The sequence below is a fragment of the Helicoverpa zea genome, chromosome 4 (genome assembly GCF_022581195.2).
Source record: "Helicoverpa zea isolate HzStark_Cry1AcR chromosome 4, ilHelZeax1.1, whole genome shotgun sequence".
In the NCBI taxonomy this organism is placed as follows: domain Eukaryota; kingdom Metazoa; phylum Arthropoda; class Insecta; order Lepidoptera; family Noctuidae; genus Helicoverpa; species Helicoverpa zea.
The window spans coordinates 7,745,749-7,773,720 of NC_061455.1; the positions used below are offsets into that span (position 1 = coordinate 7,745,749).

The 27,972-nt window shown below is 37.3% G+C and overlaps 3 protein-coding genes across 6 annotated transcripts; all 3 read left to right on the plus strand.

Moving 5' to 3' along the window:
• Positions 1-789: 789 nt before the first annotated feature.
• LOC124629596 (coiled-coil domain-containing protein 170) lies at positions 790-12,839 on the plus strand. Of its 2 annotated transcripts, XM_047163073.1 has the most exons (12): positions 790-924; positions 2,764-2,853; positions 2,966-3,704; positions 3,775-3,947; positions 5,264-5,464; positions 6,568-6,711; positions 7,485-7,565; positions 8,742-8,846; positions 9,245-9,412; positions 10,561-10,811; positions 11,062-11,259; positions 11,671-12,839. In XM_047163073.1, exons 1-12 carry the CDS (start codon positions 847-849, stop codon positions 11,753-11,755), a joined length of 2,313 nt encoding a protein of 770 aa, XP_047019029.1. In that variant the 5' UTR covers positions 790-846; the 3' UTR covers positions 11,756-12,839. The 2 variants fall into 2 exon arrangements, with proteins under 2 accessions (XP_047019029.1, XP_047019030.1); XM_047163074.1 differs by lacking the exon at positions 7,485-7,565.
• On the plus strand, positions 11,847-16,444 carry LOC124629598. 3 transcript variants are annotated; one of them, XM_047163078.1, is made up of 3 exons: positions 11,847-12,073; positions 14,927-15,249; positions 16,171-16,444. In XM_047163078.1, exons 2-3 carry the CDS (start codon positions 14,941-14,943, stop codon positions 16,270-16,272), a joined length of 411 nt encoding a protein of 136 aa, XP_047019034.1. In that variant the 5' UTR covers positions 11,847-12,073; positions 14,927-14,940; the 3' UTR covers positions 16,273-16,444. The 3 variants fall into 3 exon arrangements, with proteins under 3 accessions (XP_047019034.1, XP_047019035.1, XP_047019033.1); XM_047163079.1 differs by having other exon boundaries at positions 11,847-12,052; XM_047163077.1 differs by lacking the exon at positions 11,847-12,073 and adding an exon at positions 13,977-14,580.
• Positions 16,445-16,537: 93 nt separating this feature from the next.
• Positions 16,538-27,568, plus strand: LOC124629597. The gene is made up of 2 exons (XM_047163076.1): positions 16,538-16,867; positions 25,184-27,568. The coding sequence occupies exons 1-2, from the start codon at positions 16,835-16,837 to the stop codon at positions 26,903-26,905; spliced, it is 1,755 nt and encodes a 584-aa protein (XP_047019032.1). The 5' UTR covers positions 16,538-16,834; the 3' UTR covers positions 26,906-27,568.
• The last annotated feature ends 404 nt before the right edge of the window (positions 27,569-27,972 follow it).

Here is a 27,972-nt window from a genome sequence, read left to right on the forward strand (position 1 = left end):
TATCTCAATAGAAGTTTAAGGCTGCGGTTCCATTAAGGCGGAGAAGACGAGCGGAGCTGAGAAGAGACGTGTGGGGATCGACCAATCACATTACATGAAATCCACATCTCGTCTTTTTTATGTAATGTGGTTGGTCGATCCCCACACGTCTCCTTTCAGCTCCGCTCGTCTCCGCCTCAGTGGAACCGCAGCCTTAACCTTAAGCGGCATTCCGCTACTATTATAAGACCAACCATATTCTCCATTTCATTGGACTGCCTTTCTATCTTTACAGGGTAGTCTGCTCTACAATCGTAATCAATTATTGTGTTGTGTTGTTCATATACTCATTAAAACTGGGTAGAATTTGAATGGCAACACTTACAACCACAGAGTCCATTGCGCCAGTGTTACCAACGCATTTTTTTAATTGAATGTTGGATAATATGTCAATGGTTGGATATCAATCGTATGAAACTTGCATGTCGCTTAAGTAGAATTGAGCCCTGGCCCTACGGCGTGTATCCTAAACTTTAAACCGTTTGGTCAGAGATTAGAGATTCTCAATAGTTTTACCATTATGTTTACTTAATATTGAAGGACAAGTGAAAAAAAATCCCATTTGTTCTATCATAGAACTAAAGAGAACAAACCAGTCCCCGACCTAAAACTTGATATAGGTATCTTCACATTATCTCAATAAATAAATGGTAAACTCGCCACGCAACGGTTGCAAGCCCGTCGCTGTATTGTTGTCTTTTTAATCGATTCTCTTGTTTGCACCTCCAAATCCATAGCAACGCAATATTGACTGTGTGGACACAGTATGTAACTCGGTGCTTCTTGAACCAATACCTCAGCAAAACAATGGAAGAAGATAAGGCCAGCGAGGAAGCTGAAAATTGGAAAGTATACGAAGCGTTGTGCAGCAAAAGTCCAACCGAGGTGTGTACATAGAATTGTTATTTTTTTGAACAAAATAGGACGGATTTGGTAGACTCGCGTCGGACTCGCGATAAACAAAAGGTACCTACTTTTCTGAAGGTATGCGGTGTAATGCATCTGTTGATAGGAACTTGATACCTACATAAGCTACCTATTTGTTTATACATTCTTAGTAGAAACCTGTATCGCCATTACTCATTTTAAAGTGGTAAGCAGCTTTAGCACTTCATATTTGTTTTCTAGTCAGTTTGATTTTCATGCAGATAAAAGTGGAACAAAATTCATTTAGTCATCGATACCCCATCAGGCCGTAGGTATAGTCGTTTTGCAGTTGTTTTGCCCCTCATGCTGCAGGCCTACGTTAACTCTGTCATACAATCCCACAGCCCTGGGGCACGATTCTCCTAATTTTACTTAAGCAACATACGATTCACGTTCGACTGCGATCCAATCACGACTCGATTACGATTAAAGCGTATGTGGCATTCCACAATTTTTTCTTTGAAATAAACGTTTTTATCCTAAACGTCGGGCTGAAATCGCTTTGTGAGTTTTACAAACTTTCACAAAGCAGCCCGTATTCTGGAAGATGGTGATTGATTCACCCGTGCATCTTAGAGCACGTTAATATCGGTCCTGCGCCTGATATCTTTCCGGTTGTGTCGGATTGCTATCCCATCGGGCTATGAGAGTAAAGGAATAGTGAGTGCACTTGTGTACTATGCGCAAATGCTTGTGCACTGGGTATAGGTATAATGTCCTGAGCAGTTTGCTAATCTCCTTATATAAGCACAGCCGCCGTGCCGGAAATCGGCCTTGGACATATTATTAATTGTTACTAGTGATGCACCTGCCTCTCAAGTGCGAGGTTCGAGTTCGATTCCAGTTGGCAAGTGCCAATGTAAGAACTTTGAGGAAGTTTGACTACCGATCCGTCGTGAACAATAGTGGTAATTGTCTCTCATACGTTCACGGCACGAAAAGCAGTGACACAATTATGATGGGGTGATGCTGTCCTAGCTTGTCATCAATGGTTAATCTGGGAACCACTCAAGATGTAAAAATAAAGTTATACCTACTAATACTTTAGATATTTTAATGTGATACTCGTAAAAGTTAATTTTCACCAAAATTTAACCATGAATTTGCTATAGATTCTATAAACCGATGCGCGAAATTGACTCATCTAAAGAGGGTAAATGAAAAGGTCGATAAATATACCGAGAATTAGAAAAATGTTCGCTGAAGGGTGGTAGCGTGCATTGTCCCGTACCTCGCACGGATTTCTCGTGGAATATAAACATAAGTCGGTATACCGGTATTCTTACGTTCCTGTCTATATCACAGTAGGTATTACCAAGTCGTAGAGTTCGAACTCCACAAAATTCCCTTTCAGAAACATTTTCGTGTTTTCCTCGACGACATACCCCAAGATAGATAGCCTTGATGACATCGCAACTATATCACAATCCAACCAATTATCATGTCCATAAAAATCGTGATTTGGGGTAGGCTTCCCCACCGTTTATGTAAATTTAAAAGGTATGCATGTTAGTATGTACCTTTATAGGTCGGTGGATAAGGTATCGTGACTCTCGGTAAGTCTGAAGCCTCGAGGCGTATCACGCTACGCTCCGACCAAAGCGTACTTAACTACACTAGTCGTCTTCTGCTCGCCACGATATACTGACTTATTTTTACTTTAGTGTATCAGAACCTAGTTTACCATGGAGTTATGTAAGTTTTTCATCCTATGAACAGTCTGGAAACTTACCTGTGATATTTTAGGTAAATATTTATATGGACTAGTGAGCTCACCTTCAATTTCAATTTGTTCAGATGGAGGCGGACGTTGGTAACGATATAATAACCAGTCTAAGGAGTGATCTCGCCGGGCTCCAATATAAGCGGGATAAGCTGATATCTGAAGTAAGCCACAACCTTTGCTTTACACTTCTTCTAGTTATTTTTTTTATAAAGGATAATAAGAACTTCAATCTTTTCATACAGCTAGGTACAGCTCGTTTATATCTTTTTACAGAACAGTGATTTAAAAAACCAAATGTTATCCCGAGATCAGAGAATACTTGAACAGCAAGTGGAAATCGACCATCTCCGTGAACAGAATGCTCGCCAAAATGCCATCATATCGTCTCTTAGAAAGAAGATTCAAGATCTTGAAGAGATCCAACGGAATCTCCAAACATCCCAGGGGCGCAGTGAAATCACAGTTCAAACACTACAAAGAGACAACCGCTACTGTGAAGAAAAGATTAAAGATTTGGAAAAGAAATTGCGTTCTCTTGAATTAGAATGTCACAGCGAAGAACAACAAAAGGAAAATGCTCGTTGCCAGTTTCACGATCTCATACGACGAATGTCTGCGGCTTTGGAATCTGACTTTTGTGACACCGCGCACACACATTCCCCGGAAAGTTTGATTATAAAAGCGGCAGAACTTGTTCAAGAAATAACTCGACTGAAAAACAGATTTCTGAATACGACAGAAAACTTATCAACCGTCGAACAAGATCTGAGGAGTTGTAGAGATGCTCTAGAGAGGGCTAACAATGATAAGGATATAATGCAGAGACAAATATCAGGCCAACTTCTAGATATCGAAAGACTCAAACAAGAAAAAGAGTCTCTTTGTGTACAAAACAGAGTTATCGAACGGGAACTGCACGAAGCAAGAGAAAAACTGTCACATTGTTCCAAAAACTTAAATGTCGTTACTGATAATGTTAACCAAAATGAATCTATAATAATTCAACTAAAAGGTAAATTCTATAAAAGTATGTAAATAATTGAAAACAACTGTGTCATAAATATCTATTGATTTACTTTCAGAGGATTTACGACATCGGGATGAAAAATATCAAAGACTTCACGCAGAATACCGCAACACGATGGAGTCATTGGCTATACTGCTGAGTTTGCCGACGCGATTTGTAGAAGCTCATGAAAGTACCATAAAGGACCGAATTCGCGAGATATTAAGTGATAATAAAGACAAATCTGTAGTAAGTGGCCTACTATGACTAACATATTATTATGACTTGAACTTCTTTTTCCCAGATGTAGGTACGTATTTCGAGTTTGGCTTCCAGTCTTACGGGATTCAACATGAATCTGAGTCCCAGTTTTTTATATTTAACGTAACTTCCTTAACACGGAAGAATAGATGATCACACATCCACGGATCGGCCGCTGCTTATGATCGAACGGCCCGCAAGTCTGTTCTGAGACACCAGGTCCTCATTACCCCCCATTAGTACATATCTATCTAGTAAAAACATATTGAGAAACTCCGTAAAAGATTAAGTTCTTCCGCATACGCACTATACAGTCTATCCCCAGTGCTCAACTCAGATACATTAATAACTGCCTATCATGGAATACTGGCATCGCTATTACCTACGCTACGGAATTATGTTTTGGGGAAGTCATCACGTAGCGTTCAAAGCACAAAAGCGATGCATACGAGCTATGTTTAATTTAAAAACAACTGATAACTGTATGCCTTTCTCTAAAAGATTTAAAATACTACCGTTATCATGTCTGTACCTATATTCTTGAAACAGCCATTGTTGTTAAATTAAATCCTGAGCTGTTTCCACGATTATCTGATAGTGCGTAACAAACGAGATAAAGACAGACTTCGCCTTCACACATCAAAAACTACTTTAATGAGAAAAAGTATTTTCTGTATGGCACCAATTACCTATCTTCTTATATATAAAAATGAATTATTGTTGTTCGTTAGTCTCACTAATACTCGAGAATGGCTGGACCGATTTAGCTTATTTTGGTTTCAAAATGTTTGTAGAGGTCTAGGGAAGGTTTAAACGATACGAAGTTCGCGGGATCAGCTAGTTTACAATAAAATACCTCAGGCATATAAAGATTTAAATATTAAACTGTTTAAAATAAAATTGCGGGATATATTAGCGGATAAGTGTACCTAACTACGACATTAATGAATTTCTAACTGACAAATTGTAACTTACCACTCATTTATTGACCGTACCTATCTTTAGCTGACATGTTATGACTACTAACACATTTCTAGTAAAATTGAATGTTTGTAACAGACATTACCATTGCTAAATTACTAAAATACCTTAAAGGCCAAACAGACTGTTACCTACCCTATTATTATAAGATCTTGCGTGGTTGTGTATGATAACTCATGTTTATAAATAAATGAATCTTATCTTATCTTAAACTGTAGCCGGCGTAACTATTCATCATCACCAAAACAGCTCACAGATTATAGCAGACATATTAATAAACATGAAGTAAATTACTTAAATGTTATGTTTGCAAATGATTGTAGCAAATAGACGCGTTGCGCGACAAGCTAGGAATGGAGTCCCAACAGTTGGGCAGGACGGCACACTTGCATGACCAAGCTACTACACGTGTACGTATCCTGGAAGACGAGAGGAACATGCTCGAAGCTAAAGTGCACAAACTGGAATCTGAACTCAACGCCCAGGAACTATCCAGAGAGAATTTACGCAAAGATAAGGCCAATGTAAGTGTAAACAGGAAGTTACAGCCTACATTATGTTTACCTTAGTAAACTGAATCCTGGTCTCAGGATCTACTTCACTAAACTTAACAACACGCGTTTCTGTCAGCTGTCTAGTGAAAAGGAAAACTAATTATAGTAAGTTCAACTCAGTCGTGCGCGCGGCCCTATGTGTGGGTAACCCTTGTACATATACAGTGACTTTGTGTGCGTGACAAGAGGTACAGTCGGGTACAAATACAGTTATTTAGGGGTTGTATACGGCTGTTTAAAGTACAGTTATTACGTAATTTAGTTTATTTATTTATAATGATTCTGTATCGCTACTTGAAAAATCAAATGATGAATTTTCGGATTCGCTACTTTCACCTATGTTAATTATAAATTCTGACTCCATGTCAAAATGTCTATAGTATTCTTCTTTTTTCTTTTGTACATGTCGACAAGTATAACCCAACATCCCTTCATCAATTTGACTTAAACGTTCATTTATGAGTTTCATTATTTCCGTCTTATTTTGGTCGACATTATGCGAAGCAATATAATTTTTTTAAATTCCCCACACATTTTGTTTCCATTATTATACTAAATTATAGGTCTTTTACATTCTTAGTCCACACATTTATTTATTGTCCGCGTACCCCGAGCTAGAAAATATGTAAGGAGTATTTAATTCATCTTAGATATTTCACTTCATTTATTTCTTAGATACTGTCAATGTCAATTTGAAAAGCCGTATGAGAAAATAATGATAAACTGTAAAATGTAATAATAAAAAGCTTTGAATGTTGTTTCATTTTTTTGAAACGCTACCTGACTCCTTAAAACATTTTCTCCGTGAAGAACTAGACATTTTCGTAAACGACTGTACCCATAACAAAAAGCGATGAGAACACGTCATGCTCGGACGACGTCACTTTCACACGAATGAAAGTTGTATATTTACAAGCCGACGCACACATAGGGCCGCGCGCAAATCTGAGTTGAACTATCTATAATACAATTAAATAACTTTTTGAATCTACATACCTAGGTATACCTCATATAAACTTGCACTTAATCAAACGTTTAACTTCCAAAAAAATTAAATTGATATTTTGTTACAGTTTGTTGCATTCCTAGAACGTCTAAGCCGAACACTTAATATGGATGAGTTAACCCAAGACATTGGCATAGAATTGCACACGGAATCTATTATACATCGTGCCGAGCAGTTGGCGAGGCTTGAGAGCGATAAAATTGTTGACAAGGTTAGTAGGTGGTACAGGTGGCCAAGGGTGAAGCTGACTTTTCAAACGTTTAAGAAAATTGTATCGTGTAAAAAAGGCTTATATCGGGTGTGTCGTTCATAATCACATTAAATGAAATGCGTTAATATACTGGTTAATATATGTCGATTAACACAAAGAAAAATACGTAAAAATAAAAAACGGAATTTTTCAAACAAAGTAAATAGAATAAAAATGTGCGAAAATTGGAACACCATATAAAAGTTAGTCATTACAAACAACTGAAATTCGCCCTTGAAAACGGACAGCTGTCAACTGATCAAAACATTCGATATTCCTAACTTTATCTCTGCTTTATACATGATGTTGTAAATTACAAAAACGAAAAATGACTCCTGTGGTTAAACTACTGAATGGATTAAGTAATTTTTTTTGCAATTCGCCATAGAATATCATAAAGTATATGCGATAGGATTTAATGTGATTGTGAACGACACACGCTATATGAAATGGTTTTTATTAATACAGTGGGTGTTTTGGTGTTTACGATGTATGAACGTAGAATCCTAAATATTTACGTAGATATAAAGTAGCCCGACATACCAAAAAAACATCAATATTATGATCTGAATTGCTTTGGAGCACCTCCTTAGCTACGTAATGAAGTTATAACATGTATAATATAGCGTTACCTTCACCTTTACCGCGTGTCGGGTTGTACAGTCCATGTTGCAACTTGTACAAAGAGTTTGTCATGTGTTCTGTCTGTGTGTTAACTCGTGTGTTTTGTGTAGATGCTATATTACGGATACTATGGTACGCTGCCCAGACTGCGCAGAGAAAGATCATTCCATGACTTGCCATATCTTAAAGAAGTAAGATTTGCACTTTAACCATTTGTAATGGCATTGCTTACTGTAGAAAGCAGTCATACAGAACCTAATTTGAGAGCCACAATTAAACCATCATTTGTAATTTCATTATTTGGGTAATCATCATATCCTGCACAGTAATTTAGCACCAAATCATAAATATGTCAAAAATATTAACCTCACGTACCTAATCAAATTATAATTTGCATCACTCCGCCAATCAAGTTATTTAATGAAGTAGATGTGGTGCATGTTAGGTACCTACCTCATAGATTTGAATAACATCATTTGCGACTGTTTTAGTAGACCTATTTATTTCCTACATCGACGTATTTATATAATGCAGGTATGTAAAAATACAATGGGTAACGTGTACTGGTGGTCCAGCGAGATAGCCTCTCTTCGAGAGGCGTACTGCGAGACACCGGTACACCAGGTACTACCGCATGCGGAGGCCAGGGAAGCGGAGCTGTACGAGGGACACAGAGCCGCGAAGACCGCCCTCCAATTGGCCATCATCCCAATGGTGGCCATTGCGGAGTTTCTGGGGACTCTGGACAGAGATCCGTGGGGGCACCCTTGCAAAATGGTGCGGGACACGCACCACCCATGGAGCCCCCCGCTGACTCAGTCTCCCGGCCTCAGTTAGTGGTGGAGGTGATGAGCGCTCTCTTCCCTCCGCGCGGGGAACTCACCTCCGCCCAAGACAGGGAAACTAGTCCTCATTCGGAAGCCGGGGCGTCCTGCGGACTCTCCGTCCGTATTCCGGCCCATCTTGCTGCTCGACGAGGTCGGCAAGCTCTTTGAGCGAGTCGATGCAAACCGCCTCGTCGCGCTAGGGCCGGACCTGAAATGAATAAGTAGGTTTTAAGGTGTTCATATTTATGAACTACCCGACGTACCTACTTTTATATTATTCGAAAAATAGTAACTGCCTATTGAAGGCCAAGTTAGGAGACACTTTTATTAGAATAATGCACGTTTGCAAACTTTTTGCAAAGTTACTTTAACCGATGTGACTTTGAATGTACAGTCGGTAGCACACGCGATGACGCGATGTCGACTGCATAATCATCGGGCGACAAACGCCGACCAGTCACGCGTACATTTTGCATGTCAGCGCTGACTTATAGGCCAACTTCTGTCATTTACTACAAAAACATAATTTCGGGGTTTCAGACCGCTGTAGTTTACCAGTTGCAAAGACGAATAAGGATTTTGAGAGAACAGTTACAGAGAAAAGATCTTCATTTAGATTTGCTACGACGGAAACTTAGTGTTCAAGTAAGTCGTCTAATAAACTAAAAGTATTTAGACTTAAGCCTGTATATCGGGTATGTCGTACCTAATCACATTAAATTCTATTACATATAGGTAGTTTATGATATACTAAGGCGAACTGTAAAAAAAATAACCTAATCCATTCGGTGGTTTAACCACAAGAATCATTGTTCGTTTTCATAATTTACAACATCGTGTGTAAAGCAGAGATAAAAATAGGAGTATTGAATGTTTTGACCAGTTGACAGTTATCAGTTTTCAAGGCAGAATTTCCGTTGTTTTTAATGACTGACTCTTATTGTTGTTACAGCCTTTTTATCGTTAGGGTATACACTGTAATTGATTCTAGCCAAGGATATTGAAATGATGTAAATGTGCTGAAATGGTTATGCAAACTGCAGGATGAGAGCTGTCGTGTCCGCGCGGTGCTGCAGGCGGAGCGCGACGAGGCGGCGGCTCGCAACAAGAAGCTCGCGCGCCAGTGTGACAAGCTGCAGGTACAGCTCAGCGACGCGCGCGCGCAGATACGCGATCTCAACGCGCAGCTCGTCGACGCCGCTGAATATAAGGTTTACCTCCCATATTTATTTATTTATTTGATTAAGGTCAGCCAACAATTGTTTACACATTACATTTTTACAAACTTGAGTACCTAATACATATAAAAGCACGTGTAACAATTTCGTAAGGGCTAACACCACATGCAAAGAAAACGGTAATAATTTTATTGTAAAAAAAAAATTAAAAGAAGTACCAAATTATGGTTAACAAAATTGCAGGAAAGAAATTAATAATTAAGCACAAACAATTATACATTCAAGACGGACTGAAAATGATAACAATAAAATAAAATTTGAAATAAGATCAAAATAACATTATTAACAATTGATTAAATATTGAAAAATTAAGAAAAAAAATAATAAACAATAAAATATGCAATTCACATTTATAACGAGTCACATTCACCACAATTTCGATGCATTTTCACAATCGAAAGACACAAAGAAATTAAAGATAATGCAATATGTAGGTAAATGCAACGGCAAAATGCATTGGTCTTTGAGTCATTTACTTTAACTTACAGCTAACTTACATGAACACGTCTGCGCCTGCTATTGTTTTTAATGTTGTTAATTTATCTGTGGAACTTCAAAAGTAAATATAGCCAGCAGATCACTGTGGGATACCGTATTTGCATACAAGGTTAAAGTGATTTGTATAACAAAACCATGATCTCATTTACTGCAGTTGAACTTTATAAAATGGTTCGCTTTATACGTACCATCACGGTTTACATCTCACAATAGTTTGAAGAAGGTACATATTATAGGTAGCTATATTTTTTAAATAAATAATATTACTAAACCCCCGCAGGACATCTGAGGCGGATGACGGGGAGTAGCGACCACGCGGGTGTATATATATATACCGAGTGTTCCAGGGAAAGTATACTGTCCCCCATCTCCGGCCGGCCGGAGTGAACCATGACGGGGATAGGTCTCCCGCTTCTGGTCTCCGGTCTCTCGCAACACACACAATAAATACACACTACACGCTACATTTACTTGGGACCCGCCCGTAAATGTAGTCAAAACTAGCCAAAAGGCTAATGCAGAAATGTTTAGCCCAAATAATTAATTATATAAATAGTAAATATAGGTACGTATAGGAAGGTCTTGCAAGAGCAATCAACCTAAGTAATCTATGTATGCAACAGATAACATCACTGGAGCGCGCTCGCAAGGTGGAAGAGCTACAGAAGAAATTGGAGGAGGCGGAGTTACTGCGCGTGCGGTACAGCCGCAAGGTGAACGTGCTGAAGGAGCAGGTGCGCTCCACGGGCGAGACGGTCGAGCAGGAGCGCTGCTCCAGCGACCACCAGATCAGCCTGCTGCGCGACGACCTCGCGCGCACCAAGGAGGCGCTCGCCGACTGCCAGCGCAGGGAGGCGCAGCTCACTAGCTTCAGGTTACACACACCACTTTAAAATATATGTATACACTAAAACGAACCTTTCCCACGAATTTAACCACTTCCTGACGGAATAACTTCTTTTACGTACTGGAAAAAGGGTCCACATCCACATTCAACCAAACATAGGTACTAGCTCTTCAACTTATAATGTCAAAGATTAAAGCAGATCTATCAAAGTAGGCACCTACTTGATCTTCATTGAGGAGTAACATGATCATTCAAGTTGTGCATTGTTTACGTTCAGGAACTCGATAGCGAAGTTGCTAGGCATCCTAGTTCCGGTATCGGTGTCGGACTTCGAGATGGTGTCGCGGCTGCAGAAGCTGATCGACGCGCACCACGACTTCACGGTGGTGTCGCGGCGCTACGACGACCCCGCGCTGCTGCGCGCCTCCTCGCGCTCGCCGCCGCCCTCGCGCTGCAGGACTCGCACTCCTGACAGGTAACTCGCACTCCTCACCTTATGCGAGTTTTTTTTTTTTGTGGCCCCTAGGCTCCATTACGATTCAACTTAATCCCGTAAATAACTCAGTTTTTGCCGCGAATGTTACTGTGAATGACACGAATTGAATTGAACACGATTTGTATTTCTGAGTTTACAGAAAAGAAAGATAGTTCCTGTTTTTGCTATTACAATATTTGAATCAAAATTATCATTCACTGGGCAATTCCGGCTAGGGTTTTTCACAAATAAAAGCATGAAATTCAAAGTATTCAGCTGTGTAATCGGTGCTTCATGCTCGATCTGGTAACAATGGTGTAAAAAATCGACAAATGGTAGATATGATAGAATTAGTGTATCTAATGACCAGAGTGATATGTTTGGCATTTTGCTAATAGACTATTGTTTCAGGTCACTTCGTTATGACGACTCAGGCTATGCGGATCCCGCGTTTGAACTGGACGACGATATATACAAGGCGCGAGCTGGCTTGTGACACGCGAGGCGCCGCGCTCGCTTTTAGACCTGACGCACTAAGTTCCCAACTAAGCAACACTAACCTACCGCTGGTCACAGACGACAATATATTTTTGCTAGTAGCTAAAACTAAACCGACAACAATTTAAAATTTATAGTGATCGTTCTCCGAATTCTAGTAAAAACCCGATACCTAATGATCGACGCTTTAATTTAAAGTTCCTATGAATTGCATAGGTAGTCCAATGTGAAATTCTACTGCGCTGCTGTTGTAGGCATTAATCTCGGTCTGCAATGTGACGTAGCCGTTACTTGCGTGAGTTTATTGTCGTGTGTTGTAAGTGGTCATACTGTTCTACTATACATTGGTTCATTAAAACAAACAACGTCTGCTGGCCCACCAGAATTTAGAACGCGAAATTGAATGAGTCTTTCAAAATTATTCTGAAACTACATTTCGATGTACTGAGACTAATCGCAACATGAAGGTGGTGAAACAATTCCTTATCCATTACTTATTCATTGTCTGTTACGATGAATGTTAAGCGGCCAGCGACGTTAATGTGAAGAAGTATGTTTATCAAAACTTGTAACAGTAATAATTATATTTTTGGTAGTGGTAGGTTATTAGCAATCATGCTATTATAGTTTGGTAGTAAAAGCTAGATCAGCTAGGCACATTAAATTAAGGAGCCTGATAGCCGGGTAGACTTCTTACTGTTACAAGTTCCATAATATTCCGAATTCCTTTGGTATTCTATAAGAAAATCTGAAAAAGAATTGTATCCAGGTCAGTAATAGCGAGCTAACAGCGGTTAGCAATATCTTTCTTCGAATTAACATCGTGTGTAAATCATGGATGAATACTTACCTACTATTAAATTGAGTATTCTTACTAAGTCACCATTAAGAATATCTTAGTTACGTGAACCTCAGTTTAGTGCAATCTGCATCTAGACGTTATCAATTTCATGGTTTTTAACTTGTTTTTCTGCGAGTCAGATCATCAAGGAAGATACTATTTTTATAAGGAAATATCACAATAAAATTACGGTCTTTAAATTCCATGAATAGCTACAATAGGTATCATTATAATCAAACAATTAAGTCTCGCCGAAAAAAAATCAATCGATCCAAAATATTCGGCTGACGTATTAACTTACCTTACCACCTACACATTGATATATTTTTTAAGCTAATGTTACACATTAAGTAGCTACCATGTAATTGCATGTACGACAAGGAAGTTATAATTATCTTAAGAATGTAAAAACGACTTATGTTATCCGTCGCAAATACTCGCATATGTTGATATTAATATATTTTTTGCTGTATCTTTAGTTTTACGTCTTCCATTACTTTGACAACGTAATAATATAAGCATTAAGTTTTCTTTCTATTTTGTGAGTTTAACGTGTGGCTATTAATCTAGGTACCTACTTATAAGGAACTGTTGTGTGAAACTAAAACTACTTAGGTATATAGCTGCAACAAATTGGTGATTTTTGATCTCTAAAATGACAAAAGCAATAAGTGAATATTAAGTTGGTCTTGTGCCGTAGAAAACATATACCTACGCCTGTATAACTTAATTAAAGTAATTTAGATATCCTCGACTTATTACCTTTGAACATGTAAACTAGGATTGTCTGTCATCCTTTTGATTACAAACATTGTGTTATAGTAAGTGTTAAGTAATTCCACAGTGCAATTATTAGACTTTAAGAATCTATTTATTATAGTTTTAATTGAGATGTTAGTTGGACATTATTAACATAACTACTTATTTCAAAAAATACACACATTGATGTCAAAAAACCAGTCTTTTAAACATTAAACGAGGAAACAAACAAGATGAGTGCGAAAAGGAGATAGTGCTAGCTTGTCCCGCTTACCCTATCCTTGCCATCCTAGAAAAAACATGCGCTTAGAAAATTATAACAAGCAACTTTTACTGAACGAAATAGCGAAAGGTTAATAATATACAAAATATACATCTTCGAATTATACAATATCTCAGACTAGACATATTTTTTATAATTTATTGGATCTACGTTACAGAGGGCAGTCACTAATAGATTTATATTTTAATTCGTCCGACATAAAAATTCCTTCCGCACAAAAATATTGCGTCGTTCCTCTACGTGTGCTCTAAATGTAAGAACGTAACATATAATTATTTTTAATTTTTGGGTAATTGCTACTTACATACAAAATTCTTATATGTAAGCATACCACAAAGATAATTAGTATTCCGCATCCAGTAAATAAATATGTACATAATTCTAATAATTGCTTTATTTATTCAATTTTTTCGACACTCAGGATCGATATGACCAGTCAGTTCTAATTACCATAACCACTTAATATTAGCTGGCGACTGCTTGTTGGTTTTTGTATGATTTATCTAGATAATATACGCTATGTAACTAATTACGTTCAATGATAATAAGACACTAACAACCCAATAAACCAATCGCTATCAATCATTAATTCAACCTCGACATGTAGACATGCATAGGTAAATAGTACATTGTATTGTTTCTGAGATACGGAAAAAAAACTATATATAAGGAATAAAAAAAATAACGTAGCACCCTGAAGTTAATTTGTAAGAAAAATCTTTCGACTCATAAAAATATAGTCTATGGAAAGTGCCGTGGATGAACATTTTTAATACCTGATTATTTTTCTGATGAGGGTAATCTTTTAAACTTCACTTTATTTCAAGAAGGGAACAAAGCAGCCAGCTTACTTTAACAAACGTTTTAACACTTAGTTCCCATCAGATTTAAATAAAAATGTGCCTCAAAATCGTATATTTTATACTTATCATCACCTGTGGTAAGAGTTTTATTCAATTTATTTTGAAACCAAAAAGTGTTTCCGCCATGCGGTGTAAGCGAGTGTCAAACATAATATTCCCACCAAAGACTATTTTATGATTTCCACACTGGGACAAGGTGCAATTTTTCGAAAGCATTTTTAGACTAACACAGCTTATTTCCTTCTGGGGTGCACCTTATATGTAGATTTTTTGTCGTGTCGCTAAGACCGGACATGCACATTGGTTCATTTTGTACAAAGTGTCCTAAGAACAAAGCAATGAATTAATCAACTAAAGCCAACAGACCATATAGGTATTCGAATTATTGTCAATCCTAATAAGCTACTGCTTTGTACTGCACAGTATCATCGCGACACATGCCACGCTTCGCTGATCTGGACGAAGATGACCAGCACCTCCTGCGCGCAGCCTACGACACTCCCAGCTACGATCACAGCGACTACCAGGAAGACGATGACATGTCCCTGGGCAAGCTGGACTTGCTCAAGGATGGACTGTGGGCCCTCAAAGCGAAAATCAATGAAATCAAAGCGTTTAACAAAGCTTTAGCGGCAAACTTCCTGTCGACCAAACTTAAAGTGAAGGAGCTGATGGCTAACAGTATGGCGCTGAAGAAACATCATCACGTGGAAGTTGAGAAGAAGAAACCAGCTTATAGTTATCAGGTATGAAATATTGATGGTTAGCCATGTTACGAGATTCTACGACAAAGAGAATATCATTCTTTGTTCCCTTTCTTTTCAAATCAAGCAAAGGAGTTGCATTGTCTGGCCTGTAAAAAGTGTGTCATAAAACTAACCATATGTTCTAGTTTTTTGAAATTAAATTGAACCGCCTATTAAAATAATTATGTAGATAGTTTTAACAGTGACATTGAATCACACTTCGTGCGTTCAAGTATATTCGGCGAGACTGATACACGAAATCATAAGTAGTGACTGCATACCATAAAATCAGTAATAAGTAAGCAATTAAATTAATACAAAATCGTGGGCGACTTGCAGACGTAAAGTATTGTGTTATAAGTTTCATTTCCGCTCTTTGGATATCTGCCTACTACACTATTCTCAGAATAAATGTAGATATAGGCATAATAAATTATAGATGGGCAATGAGTCTGTTGTCAGGTGGACGAGCTATAATTGACAGGTGCAGGTACCTGCACATATTCTATATCAAAGCAAAATCAAGTTTAGTTGTGCTTAATTACATATCCAATTAAGAAATTCCGCACAGTTTTATGGCTAACCACAAAACGAGTAAAAAATATTAGTACCTATCTAATGATGATGACAATAATGTAACATCGCTTCGAAAACTTGTTACGCGTTTACTTAGCGATTATAATTTTGATACTAATAATATTTGACAAGGTGAAAATTAAAGCGTAAAGAACCTTAGAATGTAAACAAACTTATTTTAATAGCAGCAGTCCAAGGCTTGCAAAATTCTGACTTACTAACAGGTCATGTTTATTTAACCCTCAGTATAAAAGTTACGAAGTTCCTTTCAGCTGAATTCGTATTGTCTGTGTCAATTAATTTTGAATTCAAATAGTTTTTTCTAAGTGAATGTTGTCTCCGCAGGCGCCGTCGTACCAGCCGCAATATGGGCCCCAATACGCTCCTCAAAACGTAGAAACCCAGTACGCCCCGCAGCATCAGCACGACCCTTACTACGGACAATAATCATTTTCATAGCCTACTTATTTATTAACATAATTTATTATATTAACCATCTCTCTCCATTCTTAAGCAAAGAATAAAGAGCTGATTATAATCTTACATTTTCTACAATATTTGCATTTATCTATAATCAATGCTATGTTTATGTTGGTATCAATAAATAATTACAGTTTAATTCTCTTTGTCTCATCATAGATATAAGCCGATTCATATTCCCGAGCCGTCGGCGTAACACGTCATAAGAAAGTGCATTAATAAAATAAATTCTTAATTGTTAAGGTCACCAGTGCTGTTGAGTGGAGTAGTTGATCGCGGCGCGCGCGCAGGCCACTCGTGTAGTAGAAGCGAATCGCTTTTTCGTGTCGATAATCGAATCAGAGGAAGTCGCTTAGTGTTGCACAGTCCTGGAGGCGCCCGCCACAGCCCGATGTGCTCGCCCTAACCTCCCTTGGTCCCCGACAATAAGATGTGTTTGTTACTAATTCCTGTCAGAGTGGACATGTCATTATCGATACAGTAGAACAACTAGTGTGTTAGTTAAGGTGCGCCGTTGTCCTGCTACGAAATGACTTACTATTTATTATGGATTTTTCTTCTGGTATGACATCATATTTACTTCTATCATTATCATACTTATTGTTCACAATAATGTTACTTTTGTCATTGTAAACAAACAAACGCATAGACCAACGATTTCGTTTGAACCGAAAGGCACTTAATATACATTGAATAAGTTAACTACTACTGACTTACCTACCTGTTCAGTTATTCTCAGTAAGTTTATGTCTATTGCCACAGATCGAAACTTTTATGTTCTGACTATAAGGTACCTATTTAAACTTGGGCTAGTCAACTTGAACTATATACATGTAAAATAAAATCCTTTCATAAAAGGCCCGGAATAGTCTGCCGTAGCTTAATAAGCTATGACTTCAAGTTTTAATAAAACCTATTTATCAGGATCTATTAGACAACGGAAACCTTTAGATAATTCTAAAGTTTTTTACTTCATGATGATTAAGTAGGTACGTAGCATGGCACCAAATTGTTTAAGTGTATTTTTAGTTTGCCAATACTATCGAAACACATGGAAATATAACAAATGCACTATACCTGAAAGTTACCCGTAGGTGTAGCTATTTTAATGAGTTGCATATAAAATTCGCAATATTCTAATTAATTTAATTTCAATTATAAATATAATTTCTAACCAAGAAATAAAAAAAGCGAACTCGCTTTTAATAATGCACAATAAAACGTAACGGACAAGTTCGTTACATTTTTAATTGCATGTCGCTACAGCAAGGTTGATGAATAACATTTAAATACATTCACATAGTCGTAGTTACCTCCACAAAATATAATTCAGACATCATTGTTAGTACCTACAATACTTACCTCAGTACCTAATAGTTCTGTTTAATAGCAAGTGCACATAAATTATGTCATTATGCAACAAGCTAAAGTATGTGAGCGTGATCATGCTTATAATTCCTCACTGAATGCCAGCGATCACAAAGAGTAAAATGTTGAACTTGAATGAATATGAATTAGCTCAGGTATCTCTGCTTGCACTGTCAAGCTACAAGCCAGACTAGTTTAGTTAATGAGCATAGAAGCCTCGCCGTCCCTAGCAACAGCTGGGTGCACCAGCGCCCTTTACAAGTTCAAAGTAAACATATCATATGATAAATGTCACAGTGATCTTTAAACAAACTGGATCGCGGGCGCAAACTAATTTAGTTTCAGTTGAGGGCGAAACGGGTCTAGAGCACTTCCTGGTCTTTTTATAAAATGGCATCAGGTAGGCGTGCCTGTATATTTATGGACGTAATATTGTCTTACAGTCTCCATTTTATTTCGATAATATCAGTTTAAGCCATCTGATGGCGATCGTATCTGCTTCCTGTGAGTGAAGATGGCAGGTAGTGATTAAGTTAATTTTCAGGACATCTTTACAATGACAAGTCCAAGTCTGTTATTAACCTATTAAAAAAATACGAGTTGTAAAAAATTGCGTTTGTGTCTACCTACTTACTTATAAAACTATAAAATTTCAAAGTTTGTTATAGAAATCATCAGTATTACAATTTATTACATCATCGTGCCTAAATCGTAGCTTAAAAAATAATTTTAGAGTATAATGAATAAAGGCTACTGCAGAGAATATGGATTTTCAGGCTATAATCTTCAGAGGTAATTGCTATGTGGGGGTAATTTAACACACGATCGACGCACAACTGCAATTATCAGAATTAAAGTTTCACATCGTTTCCGCTTTAGTTTAGTTTGAAGATCACGATCGATTTAATAAATACGTGCTGCAGATAATTTTCGCAAATTCTTACAGTTTTATTCAGTATCCTTACAAATAAGATTTTTACCAGATAATCTGTCAATGTTTCAACAACTCCACACTAAATTCAATAAAGCGCATTACTTTAAACAATCGTAAAATAACGCTGCAGCTGAATAATATCCGAGAAGTGAAGCCCAATGCCAAGAATAGTAAACTACAATACTTGCAGATCGGTATGCACCATCTTTTCTTTGTGCTCTCAAGTTCTTTATCATGGGTCAATTTATTTGCATTCGAGTTTAAAATACCGCACGATCTGGTAAATCAGAACTGGTTTGCTCAGCTCCCCGTCCACTGTCCGCAGACCTTATATGGATAATAAAGACAAAGAATTACTAAATAAATCTCTTTTCAGACAAATGCCCTATGAGCTCACATCTTATCACTGCACAACAAAATAATTCAAGTATTAGGCACTTAATTTAGGTTAATGTATTGTGTAGATTAGGCGTAGGACAGATTATATTTTTATTGGCCTGATCAATTTATTGTTGGTTTCATTAATAACAATAAGTTAAAACAAAATAAGTAATGCAGGCACAAACAAACAGGCAGGATGGCAGCATTTAACTTGGAAACAGCTGTCTGGCTGCCCATTCCATTATTATCATCACAAAATAACATTTCCGATTGCAATTTGCAATTACATTACCTCAACTCCTATTATTATCTGCGAAGTTGTAATACTTTGTTCCTAAAACTGGCTGCGAGGTCACGAAGCCACGTACTAAATCTGAGCCTAAGCTAGTCATCGGAACTTCGGTGAACCATTAAATCCACAAGGTATTTCTATCTGAATACGTTTATGCACAGCGTTGATCTTGATAAAAGCATTAAATGCATATTTATAGAATGAGCCTATAGGCACTGGGTCATAAGTGCACCATTTCGGCAAAAAACAATAAAGGTCAACGATATCTGCAGTGTTTCTACATTCCACATTGTGATTGGAGTGGACAACCGAGTCATTGCTTTCTGTCAATACTCCAATGACGTGATAAATAGATTCCTTGCGTATTATAAATATAAGGTGCATTGTGAGGTGACACGTGACGCAGGTGCGACAGTTACCACAAACGTTCAATTAGCTCGTAATATTCGCGCATTGTCCGGCACAGTAGGCGGCCTTCGACGAACACTTTTATCTAAAGGAACGCCCTTAATCGTTCGCACAAGTTAAACTAGCGACTGGCTGTTTTTCCTGTGCGTGCGTTTAGAATGTCCATAAATATCTATCAACGGTTTTGCTTTGCAACTTTTCTTTGATGCATCCAGGTCTTATGGAGGATGCATAGTTAAAAATGTCGTTAATGCCTTACCTACTGGCAAATCTAATAACGCAGTGGCGGATGGTCATACCTTCGCATTTAAGGAAATATCAGCTAAAATGAAACTAAAACTATATAGTTCAGATAAAATAAAGGTTTAAGGAAAATGATCAGAATTGGACCTACTTAATAACATAAACTTTGATGCTGCATCACTGCAACAAGGGACTTCACGTAACGCGGGGCATTTCTGTTAATGTGGAATTACTGAAAGAGCGACTCATATTGAAATAATAATCAGAATAGATACCGGAACCCCACGTACTTGCTCAGTAGGTACTTCGTAATACCTTTTGTTAACTGTAACTCCAAGGCAGTTAGCAAATTGAAGCCTAATCAAATTACACACGGCTGCTACTACACCACCTGGTATCAATTAATATTATTCCAAATTCTCAGAAACACTAACTTGGAGTTGGATATCGCTGACACGCTTCTGGCAGTTAGCTGTACTTTCAATATATTTAACTAACTGAAATCAAAGTTATTGCAGAGATTTTCTAAGGCTTTCCTGAATAAACAATAATGCTTGTACCGAGATAAAATAAATATCACCTACTCATCCTACATAGGTTTTATTCGTACATGTAATGTCTGAATGAAGCCCTTTTAGCGCTAAGTACCTAAATAGGGTTATCTCATTGGTTTATTTTCAACCGACTTAAAAAAAAAGGAGGAGGTTCTCAATTCGGCTGTATTTTTTTTTTGCTTTTTTTTATGTTTGTTACTCGATTTCTCAAAGACGCCTGGACCGATTTCAAAAATTCTTTTTTTATTTGAAAGGGTATGCTTGTCATTTGGTCCCATTGTCATCAGATCAGGATCTGATGGTGGAAACCCTGAGAAATCGAGGGCATCTCTTGAAAATTGTAGGCGAGCATGGGGTACAAACTTTATATTTATGTGTTTATCTGATGCGACTACAATACTATGGAGGTTTAGGGCAGATCTGATGATGGAGACGACAGAGGATCGAGGGAACTCCTAAACGGCACATCTTAACTACCTCGTGTTTGGGCTTATTTTATTATTGTTGACAAGATCTTTACACCGAAATGAGTAATGACTGCCACTGCAAGGTCCGAGATGCAGATGCAGTACAGTTTAGGGAACTCCTTAATGGTTGATAGCAGCTACATAATGTTTGGGTTTATTTTATTCGTGGTGACAAGAACTTTAAGCTGAGATGGGTTATGACTGCCACAGCAAGGTCAGTGATGCAGGTGCAGTACAGTTTAGGGAACTCCTTAATGGTCGATAGCAGCTACATAGTGTTTGGGCGTATTTTATTCGTATTGATGTACACTTTAAGCTGAGATGGGTAATATTGCAGATTCGACAGTGAAGACGAAAAACAGTTTAAGGATATTCTAAATGGAAATGTTTACCGACGTTTAAGTATTGGAAGGAAGATTTCAGTGCATCGGCCTAGAAGTCGGTGGCAAAATTAACTTAGTAACATCCATTAGACACCGACTTCTAGGCCGATGCACCTAAAATTATTTTTTTTTTTTTTTTGCTTTTTAGTGTTTTTGGAAGTCGGTTTAATTTTTTTTGTAAAAAAGTTTTTTATCAGTCATAAATACAATTTGCTGTCCCTTACACTTTGCACTGAATAATCACTCTCGTGTTAGCTATACCACCCTGTGTAACTCCAATATGTATGACTCAATAAATTTTTAACATAAACTTCTTTTAAATAATCTTCCAATATGGATACAACTCACTTAGCCAGGCACTATACAAAATTCTAAAGTATTTATAAAATACGTGTGCACCAAATCTATTAAGTGATTATGATTAATAATAAATAAATTGCTCGAGTGGTACCTATTAATTATGATTTAATGCAGTGCTACACTTAACGCGCTTGTTTGCGTTTCGTTTTTATACATGTTAGTGGCCTTCGCGTTTTTCACTGTCACGGCGCAGGCGCGTGTGTGGCGCCCACCAACGACCCACTATCCCCATGCCTCTACACTTGCTTAATCAAATTTTAATATCAGTATAATAATGATATTTATTACTTGTAATACCTAATTGTTCATCCAGTGGGAGGTGCTACGACCAACGTCAAAGCTTTTGGTTTTATTATCCAGTTCAAACAAGGGCTCTTATCTTATTTTTCACAAGATTCTTGTAAATTTCTAAGCACGCACTAGATTTTACCAAAAGTGATGTCGGCAGGCAATAAACCGGAACTATTACGCCTCACGCTGGTATTTCCTAAATGCGTCAGATAGGTACCTACCTACTCATATTAATACTCTTAGTCTACATACGGCATTCGCGCACCTAAATGTCATTACGATTTAATTGAGACATCTTGTAAGAAGGCACCTACTTCGAGCACATTTGAATAAAATACTCATGACGGGCACACCAATTTACTGATATATTCGCATTTTTCCTATATTAATTACCAACATTGAAAATCGATTACTTAATTATTTTGTACTTACTTGTATTTGTAGAGCATTTTTATTAAAGGTCACATTCATTTAAATTCACTTTTAGATTTAATGTAAGGCCACAATGTTTCTTCACAGCGGATTTTTGTTAGTTTCCGCACGGGCGTCAATTGCGTTTGCCGTTGTTAATAATATTCAATATGAACTTATCATTATTATCAGAATTTAATTTTAAAAGTTTTGAAAGGTTTATTGCTCTACAAAGTTTTATAAACCTGTACGAATGTTGATCCCGGACGCATGGCATTTCCAAGAATGGATTGTTCAATATGTATTTTAGTGCTCTTATTTTAAAAAGGTTCCTTATTAACATCAAGTGTAATATGAACTTCAATACAACGTCAATTAATAACGATGTCACATTAATAAACATGTAGTGTGTAAGTAAGTATCTTGAACACATTTCACATAGTAATGACAAGCAACAACTTTTTGTCGATGAATTCCATTGGATTTAAGATCAGTTTTTTGTCTGTTTAAGATTTTTACGGGTGGTCAGATAGCTAACAAAAAATTGTTGTTCACAATGCATCAGTTCAATAAATCGTACATAAAATTGTCTAACTGATGGCTTTTGAAGAACCTGAAAAATTCAGGCACCGCCTGTGAGAATCTGTAACACCAAAGATGGTGCATATTTCACACCGCACCGCCCCACGCATCTAATAACGTTAAACTGGCTTAGCTGCAGATTCTATTGATTTGTGATGTAGCAGTCCATGTGATAGTACCCATGCCAACACTTGTTTAATTTATATTAACTATTATAAAACAGTTTGTCCAGAGTTGTCCCTGTTGTTTATTTGCTGAATATTTTTTTTAAATAACGAAATATCCTCAGCGTATCTATCTTCAGGTCCAATCGTCCTTAATCAGTGACTATAGTACTTCTGTGATGCGGGTCGGGCCTCGGTACTAAGACCAGTGGCTGTAGCGGTTTAGTTAGTTATCCGGCAAGGACGCCCACGCGGTCAGTGACAGTGAGCCTGCTGCGCGCGCGCCGCCGTCCTCGCATCCGCCCGCCAGACACCAGACACTACTCATGACACTAATTTCCGCTCTGATCACTTATTATTCATATACTAGCTGACAATTAATTTAATATTAATTAGAGATTATAAAGAACATGCATGAATATTTTAAAACGACCACATAAAAAAGTAGAGTACCTACCAATGTTTTAAAAAATAGGGTTGTCTATTCCGACTTTGAGCCGGTTTAACAGTCGACCGACATAGATTTTTGTTATTGAAGGCAGGAAACAATTTTCTTTATTTATTTTATTTAAATTATGTGCAATGCTAGATTAAATTATTAGATAATTTTTCGTTCTGATAGCCAAATATTAAAATACTATATTTTTTTATAGAATCACGGCTATTTGAAATCTAGTCTGTGGAAATATGGTTTTCTATGCCCCGACTACTAAGTAAATACCCAGAATATGTAAACCGAATAGGAAAAAAGCTCACGACGGTCTTTCGCACATTTAAATGAGTCAGTGAAAATCCTAAATGTAGAATCCTAAGTATTTTGACTAAAATTAACATATTAATTGTTTTTGTTTAAAAAAATTACCTACAACCTCTAAAATCTTAGCGTCAGGGTTTTCCCAAAATCTAACTAGATTGCCACCACTGCGTCTATGACTACCTTAATAAAAATACCTCTTAATAACACAGATCAAATATATAGATATTAAAATAAAATACTCTATTTTCATGTTGTAGGTACCTACTATGCTATTTATTAGTGACATAAACTGAAAGGAAAACATATTTTTTGTTTGTATACTCGCTCTCATGACGTATGGACACGGAACTAGGTAGGTACCTACATATGACAAAATAAAAAGTTCCAAGAGTTCCAAGACACGCTGACCTACGAAATATGTGGATCTGGTTTTAATATGAAGAAAACAATACAGAATAAATAATATAAACTCAAGTGGGAGTAATGAATTGTAAACAGGCGGCAACAATCTTTAACAACTTTAAATGTCGTTTTATCCCCGGACGCAAAAAGATACATAAATATACCTAAGTAGGAGTTTGCTATTCCGATTTCACAATGGCCTAGAAATGGTTTTATTTACAAGAACTTAAGAATTGCTAATAAACTTTCCTGCTACGGTTACAAAAAATGCATTGCATAGATTAAACTCCTAAATGGTCAATGTATTATTTCTTTTTCCTATTACTGAGATATCTGTAACCATAGATAGATTGTCCGTGACAGCAAGTCGTGCAGGTAGCTGTCTGGTTTATTCATATCGTATATTATCTACAGATTCATTTACCTTGATGTAAACAACATTTTTCCAGCCCACATTCCTCTATGCAATTTGTAGAGCGGAATGTGATAGATGCGTTACGGTTTGTGCCTTCATATATAACGTAATAAAGTTATTACTCCACAATTAATTAACGTTTCTAGTATTCATAATTATCTTTTAAATACATTATATGGCTAGATATTCGGACCTTAGTCCGGCCTTCATTCCAGTCGTCAATGTCACAAGCAGAGCTTAAATAGGTACCTATTTATAAGATAATTGCTTGTTCTCGAAGTTGAACATATCCGATATGACATAATCTAGAATACCATTAAACTTAACTAGCTATTACGTTCTCTCAAAAAGATCTTCTTGAGTAGATAGATAAATGCCTAATATAGTAGGTACGTAGTATGCCAAATGCACGTAAATGTAATATTGATATCTAAGCTAACTTAAATATTTTTTGTTTTATTTCCAGATCTTACAAAATTTCACGGCGTCATTTCCGGTAGCAAATCAATACGATTTGGGCGTCATCGGCGTCGATCAAGGATCTATGAGCAATTCACCGAAATTACCAATTTATGATGATTCACCTGACTCCTCAGACGAGAAGGTTATTTCAGTAAGAATAACGTCATCAGTGGCTGTTGGACGCAGTAGAGGGAAATCACTGCACAGGCCTACTGATGCAATGACAGATCGAGAAAAAAATGATGCATCCAAAGTATTTCCAATAGATGTACAACATTCAACTATAATGCCTAAAGCTGAAGAAATGGCCTTAACCAGATCAACTGAAGTCCCGCCAAATTTAATAGGAGCTAATATAGAATATATTAAACAATTAAATGCTAAGAAAGAATCAAGAGACCACAGTGCAGACCCAGTGCACCCATTCGAATTGATGGTTAAAGGCCATCATAATGAAGACGAAATATCGGCAAGAATAGATAAATTTGATGAAAAAATTCCGGACGTACCTCTTGCCAGGAAAGTTCCATCGACAGCCGATGCTAACAAATTTCAAGAACAAAAATCAATTGACAGATTTCAGTATCCAGAAAAGAATCCTTCGGATTTAGTTTATTTTCAAAACCGTCAAAATAATATGACGGATGAAATGTTACATCCAAAAACAAAGCTCCGATTGGAAGATAATAGTCAGGATGCACGTAATACAACTTCATCAAACCTAGAAAGCGATACTAAAGGCAATAGAGATCTTGAAGAACTAATGCGTATTGGCGGGTTTCCTTCTAAAAACTACCACACGGACGACTCTGTAGCCGAACCCTCTATAAAGTCAATTGAATTTGCGAAATATAACGAAGAGATCGAAAATCATTCACCGACCGCAACGATGCTACCAGTGCGACCTCCTAATAACGTTCAAGGTCTGAACAATAGACCCCAGAATGACAGACGAAATAATCAGAGATTGACCACTGTAAGTTTTAATATAGTACATGATACTTCGAAACCCCCTAATACTGCTAATGAACCTAGTTCGTCGTACGCATCGAGCCGATTAATACCCGAGCCTAAGCAGTTTTACGATTCTCCTAAAATCTATAGTCAACCAGCTCAAGTGTATAGTGAACCAGCCAAATTTTATAGTGAACCGGCCAAAATTTACAGTGAGCCAGCTAAAATCTACAGCGAACCGGCCAAAGTGTACAGTGAACCAGCAAAAGTTTATAGTGAACCATCCAAGTTTTACAGTGAACCTGCTTCTTTACACCTTGAACAAAATCTTCCTTCCAGTATTGCTCCGAACTACTCGCCGTGGCAAACACCTCAGCGCCCATTCGGAAGCAACACTATAAACACGACTCCCATAAGCACTGTGACTAATACATTTCAGCAAGGTACCACAGTTGAGCATCAGCCTGAGAAGAATTATGAAGTAGACGAAAAAATTAGTGTTCTGACCGATGGTCGGAGTCATGGCGTTCAACCTGATACAACCACTGAAAAGTGCAAACAGGACACCTGCAAAGTGGGCTATGTTCTGGAGGGTCGTCAGTTCAAGAAGTACAGGGTGGAAGAGAGAACCCCGGACGGCTTCATCGTGGGAGAATACGGCGTGGTGCGCAACGAGGACGGCGCGTTGCGCGGCGTGCGCTACACGGCGGACGGCGACGCCAGCCCGCGCCTCATCCACGACGCGCTCATGAAGTTCCTACAGCTCACATAGATAATACTCACTCCTCTGGTCTTATTCTAAAATAAAGGCACACGTAACTTACTTGCTCATTTAATTAAGTACTTACATCAAATGTCATAACTATACGAATAACCAACAATAAAGTACATTTTAACAGTTTACTATGTATTATAAAGACTGAATGATTAAATATAATGCAAATCCATATATTCCTCATTAGTACCTTTAACTTGTTAAATAGACTGCAATCAGACGTTCCCATGTTTAAATAAATTAAATTAACTACATAATATGTATTCCTCGCTGTCCTAGCACTCATATTTGGTCAAATAGATAATGTTCTTGTATTTCAATTAACTGAATGATAAAGTATTGTACTTCAAAGGCATAGACTATCTATTAAATACAGTGTGTTACCTTCATCAGTCAATTGACTTTACTTACGTGCGAGTACTTTAACTAAGGCATATAGTTAATACACCACAATCTTGTTACAAAAAATAAATTAAAGGGAAAGGAAATCGTCGTTGTTATCTCAGTATGTACTTATACGATTCTGGTGCCATTTTTCACTGTACACGAAATCCTTAATACATATAGCCTCACTGTCATTAATATGTTAACTTAATCGATATTTTATTGTAAATAAATAGGTAAGCGTACCATTATGAGATAAATCTAGATGAACATGCAGCAGTGTTTATTTTCCCATCGCCTAATAATCACCCACTCTCGCACACATCAGCTCTTAAAATGGCAACAATTACAGTTTATCTCGCAACAATAGCTGTGTTGATAAAGATTCAACAATATCAGCAATATGTAAAGGCCATGAAACAACGATTTATTCTACAAACATACACATTATGAGAAGGGTTTACGACTGCTACCGTCTGACTGGATGTTTAGATCCAGATTTTTTGAAACTACTGGCTACTGGCCAAGCAAAATACCATACTTGTTATAAGGCAATAACTAGACCAAAAAGCCATTTTGTCACTGGGCCACTTACTAATTTTAAGATTTTTAGAGCCAATCAAATAACAGAGGTACCTATGGGAGATGTATGGTGTAGATAAGTTTAATAAACAGATAAT

Coding starts and splice junctions, on each gene's coding strand:
- LOC124629597 (XM_047163076.1), top strand. CDS start 16,835: ATGACTTACTATTTATTATGGATTTTTCTTCTG. Junction 16,868..25,183: donor TATTATGGATTTTTCTTCTG/GTATGACATCAT, acceptor TTTTATTTCCAG/ATCTTACAAAATTTCACGGC.
- LOC124629596 (XM_047163073.1), top strand. CDS start 847: ATGGAAGAAGATAAGGCCAGCGAGGAAGCTGAAAATTGGAAAGTATAC. Junction 9,413..10,560: donor TCGACGCCGCTGAATATAAG/GTTTACCTCCCA, acceptor TGTATGCAACAG/ATAACATCACTGGAGCGCGC. Junction 10,812..11,061: donor GCGCAGCTCACTAGCTTCAG/GTTACACACACC, acceptor GTTTACGTTCAG/GAACTCGATAGCGAAGTTGC.
- LOC124629598 (XM_047163077.1), top strand. CDS start 14,538: ATGTGCCTCAAAATCGTATATTTTATACTTATCATCACCTGTG. Junction 14,581..14,926: donor TATACTTATCATCACCTGTG/GTAAGAGTTTTA, acceptor TGTACTGCACAG/TATCATCGCGACACATGCCA. Junction 15,250..16,170: donor AACCAGCTTATAGTTATCAG/GTATGAAATATT, acceptor TTGTCTCCGCAG/GCGCCGTCGTACCAGCCGCA.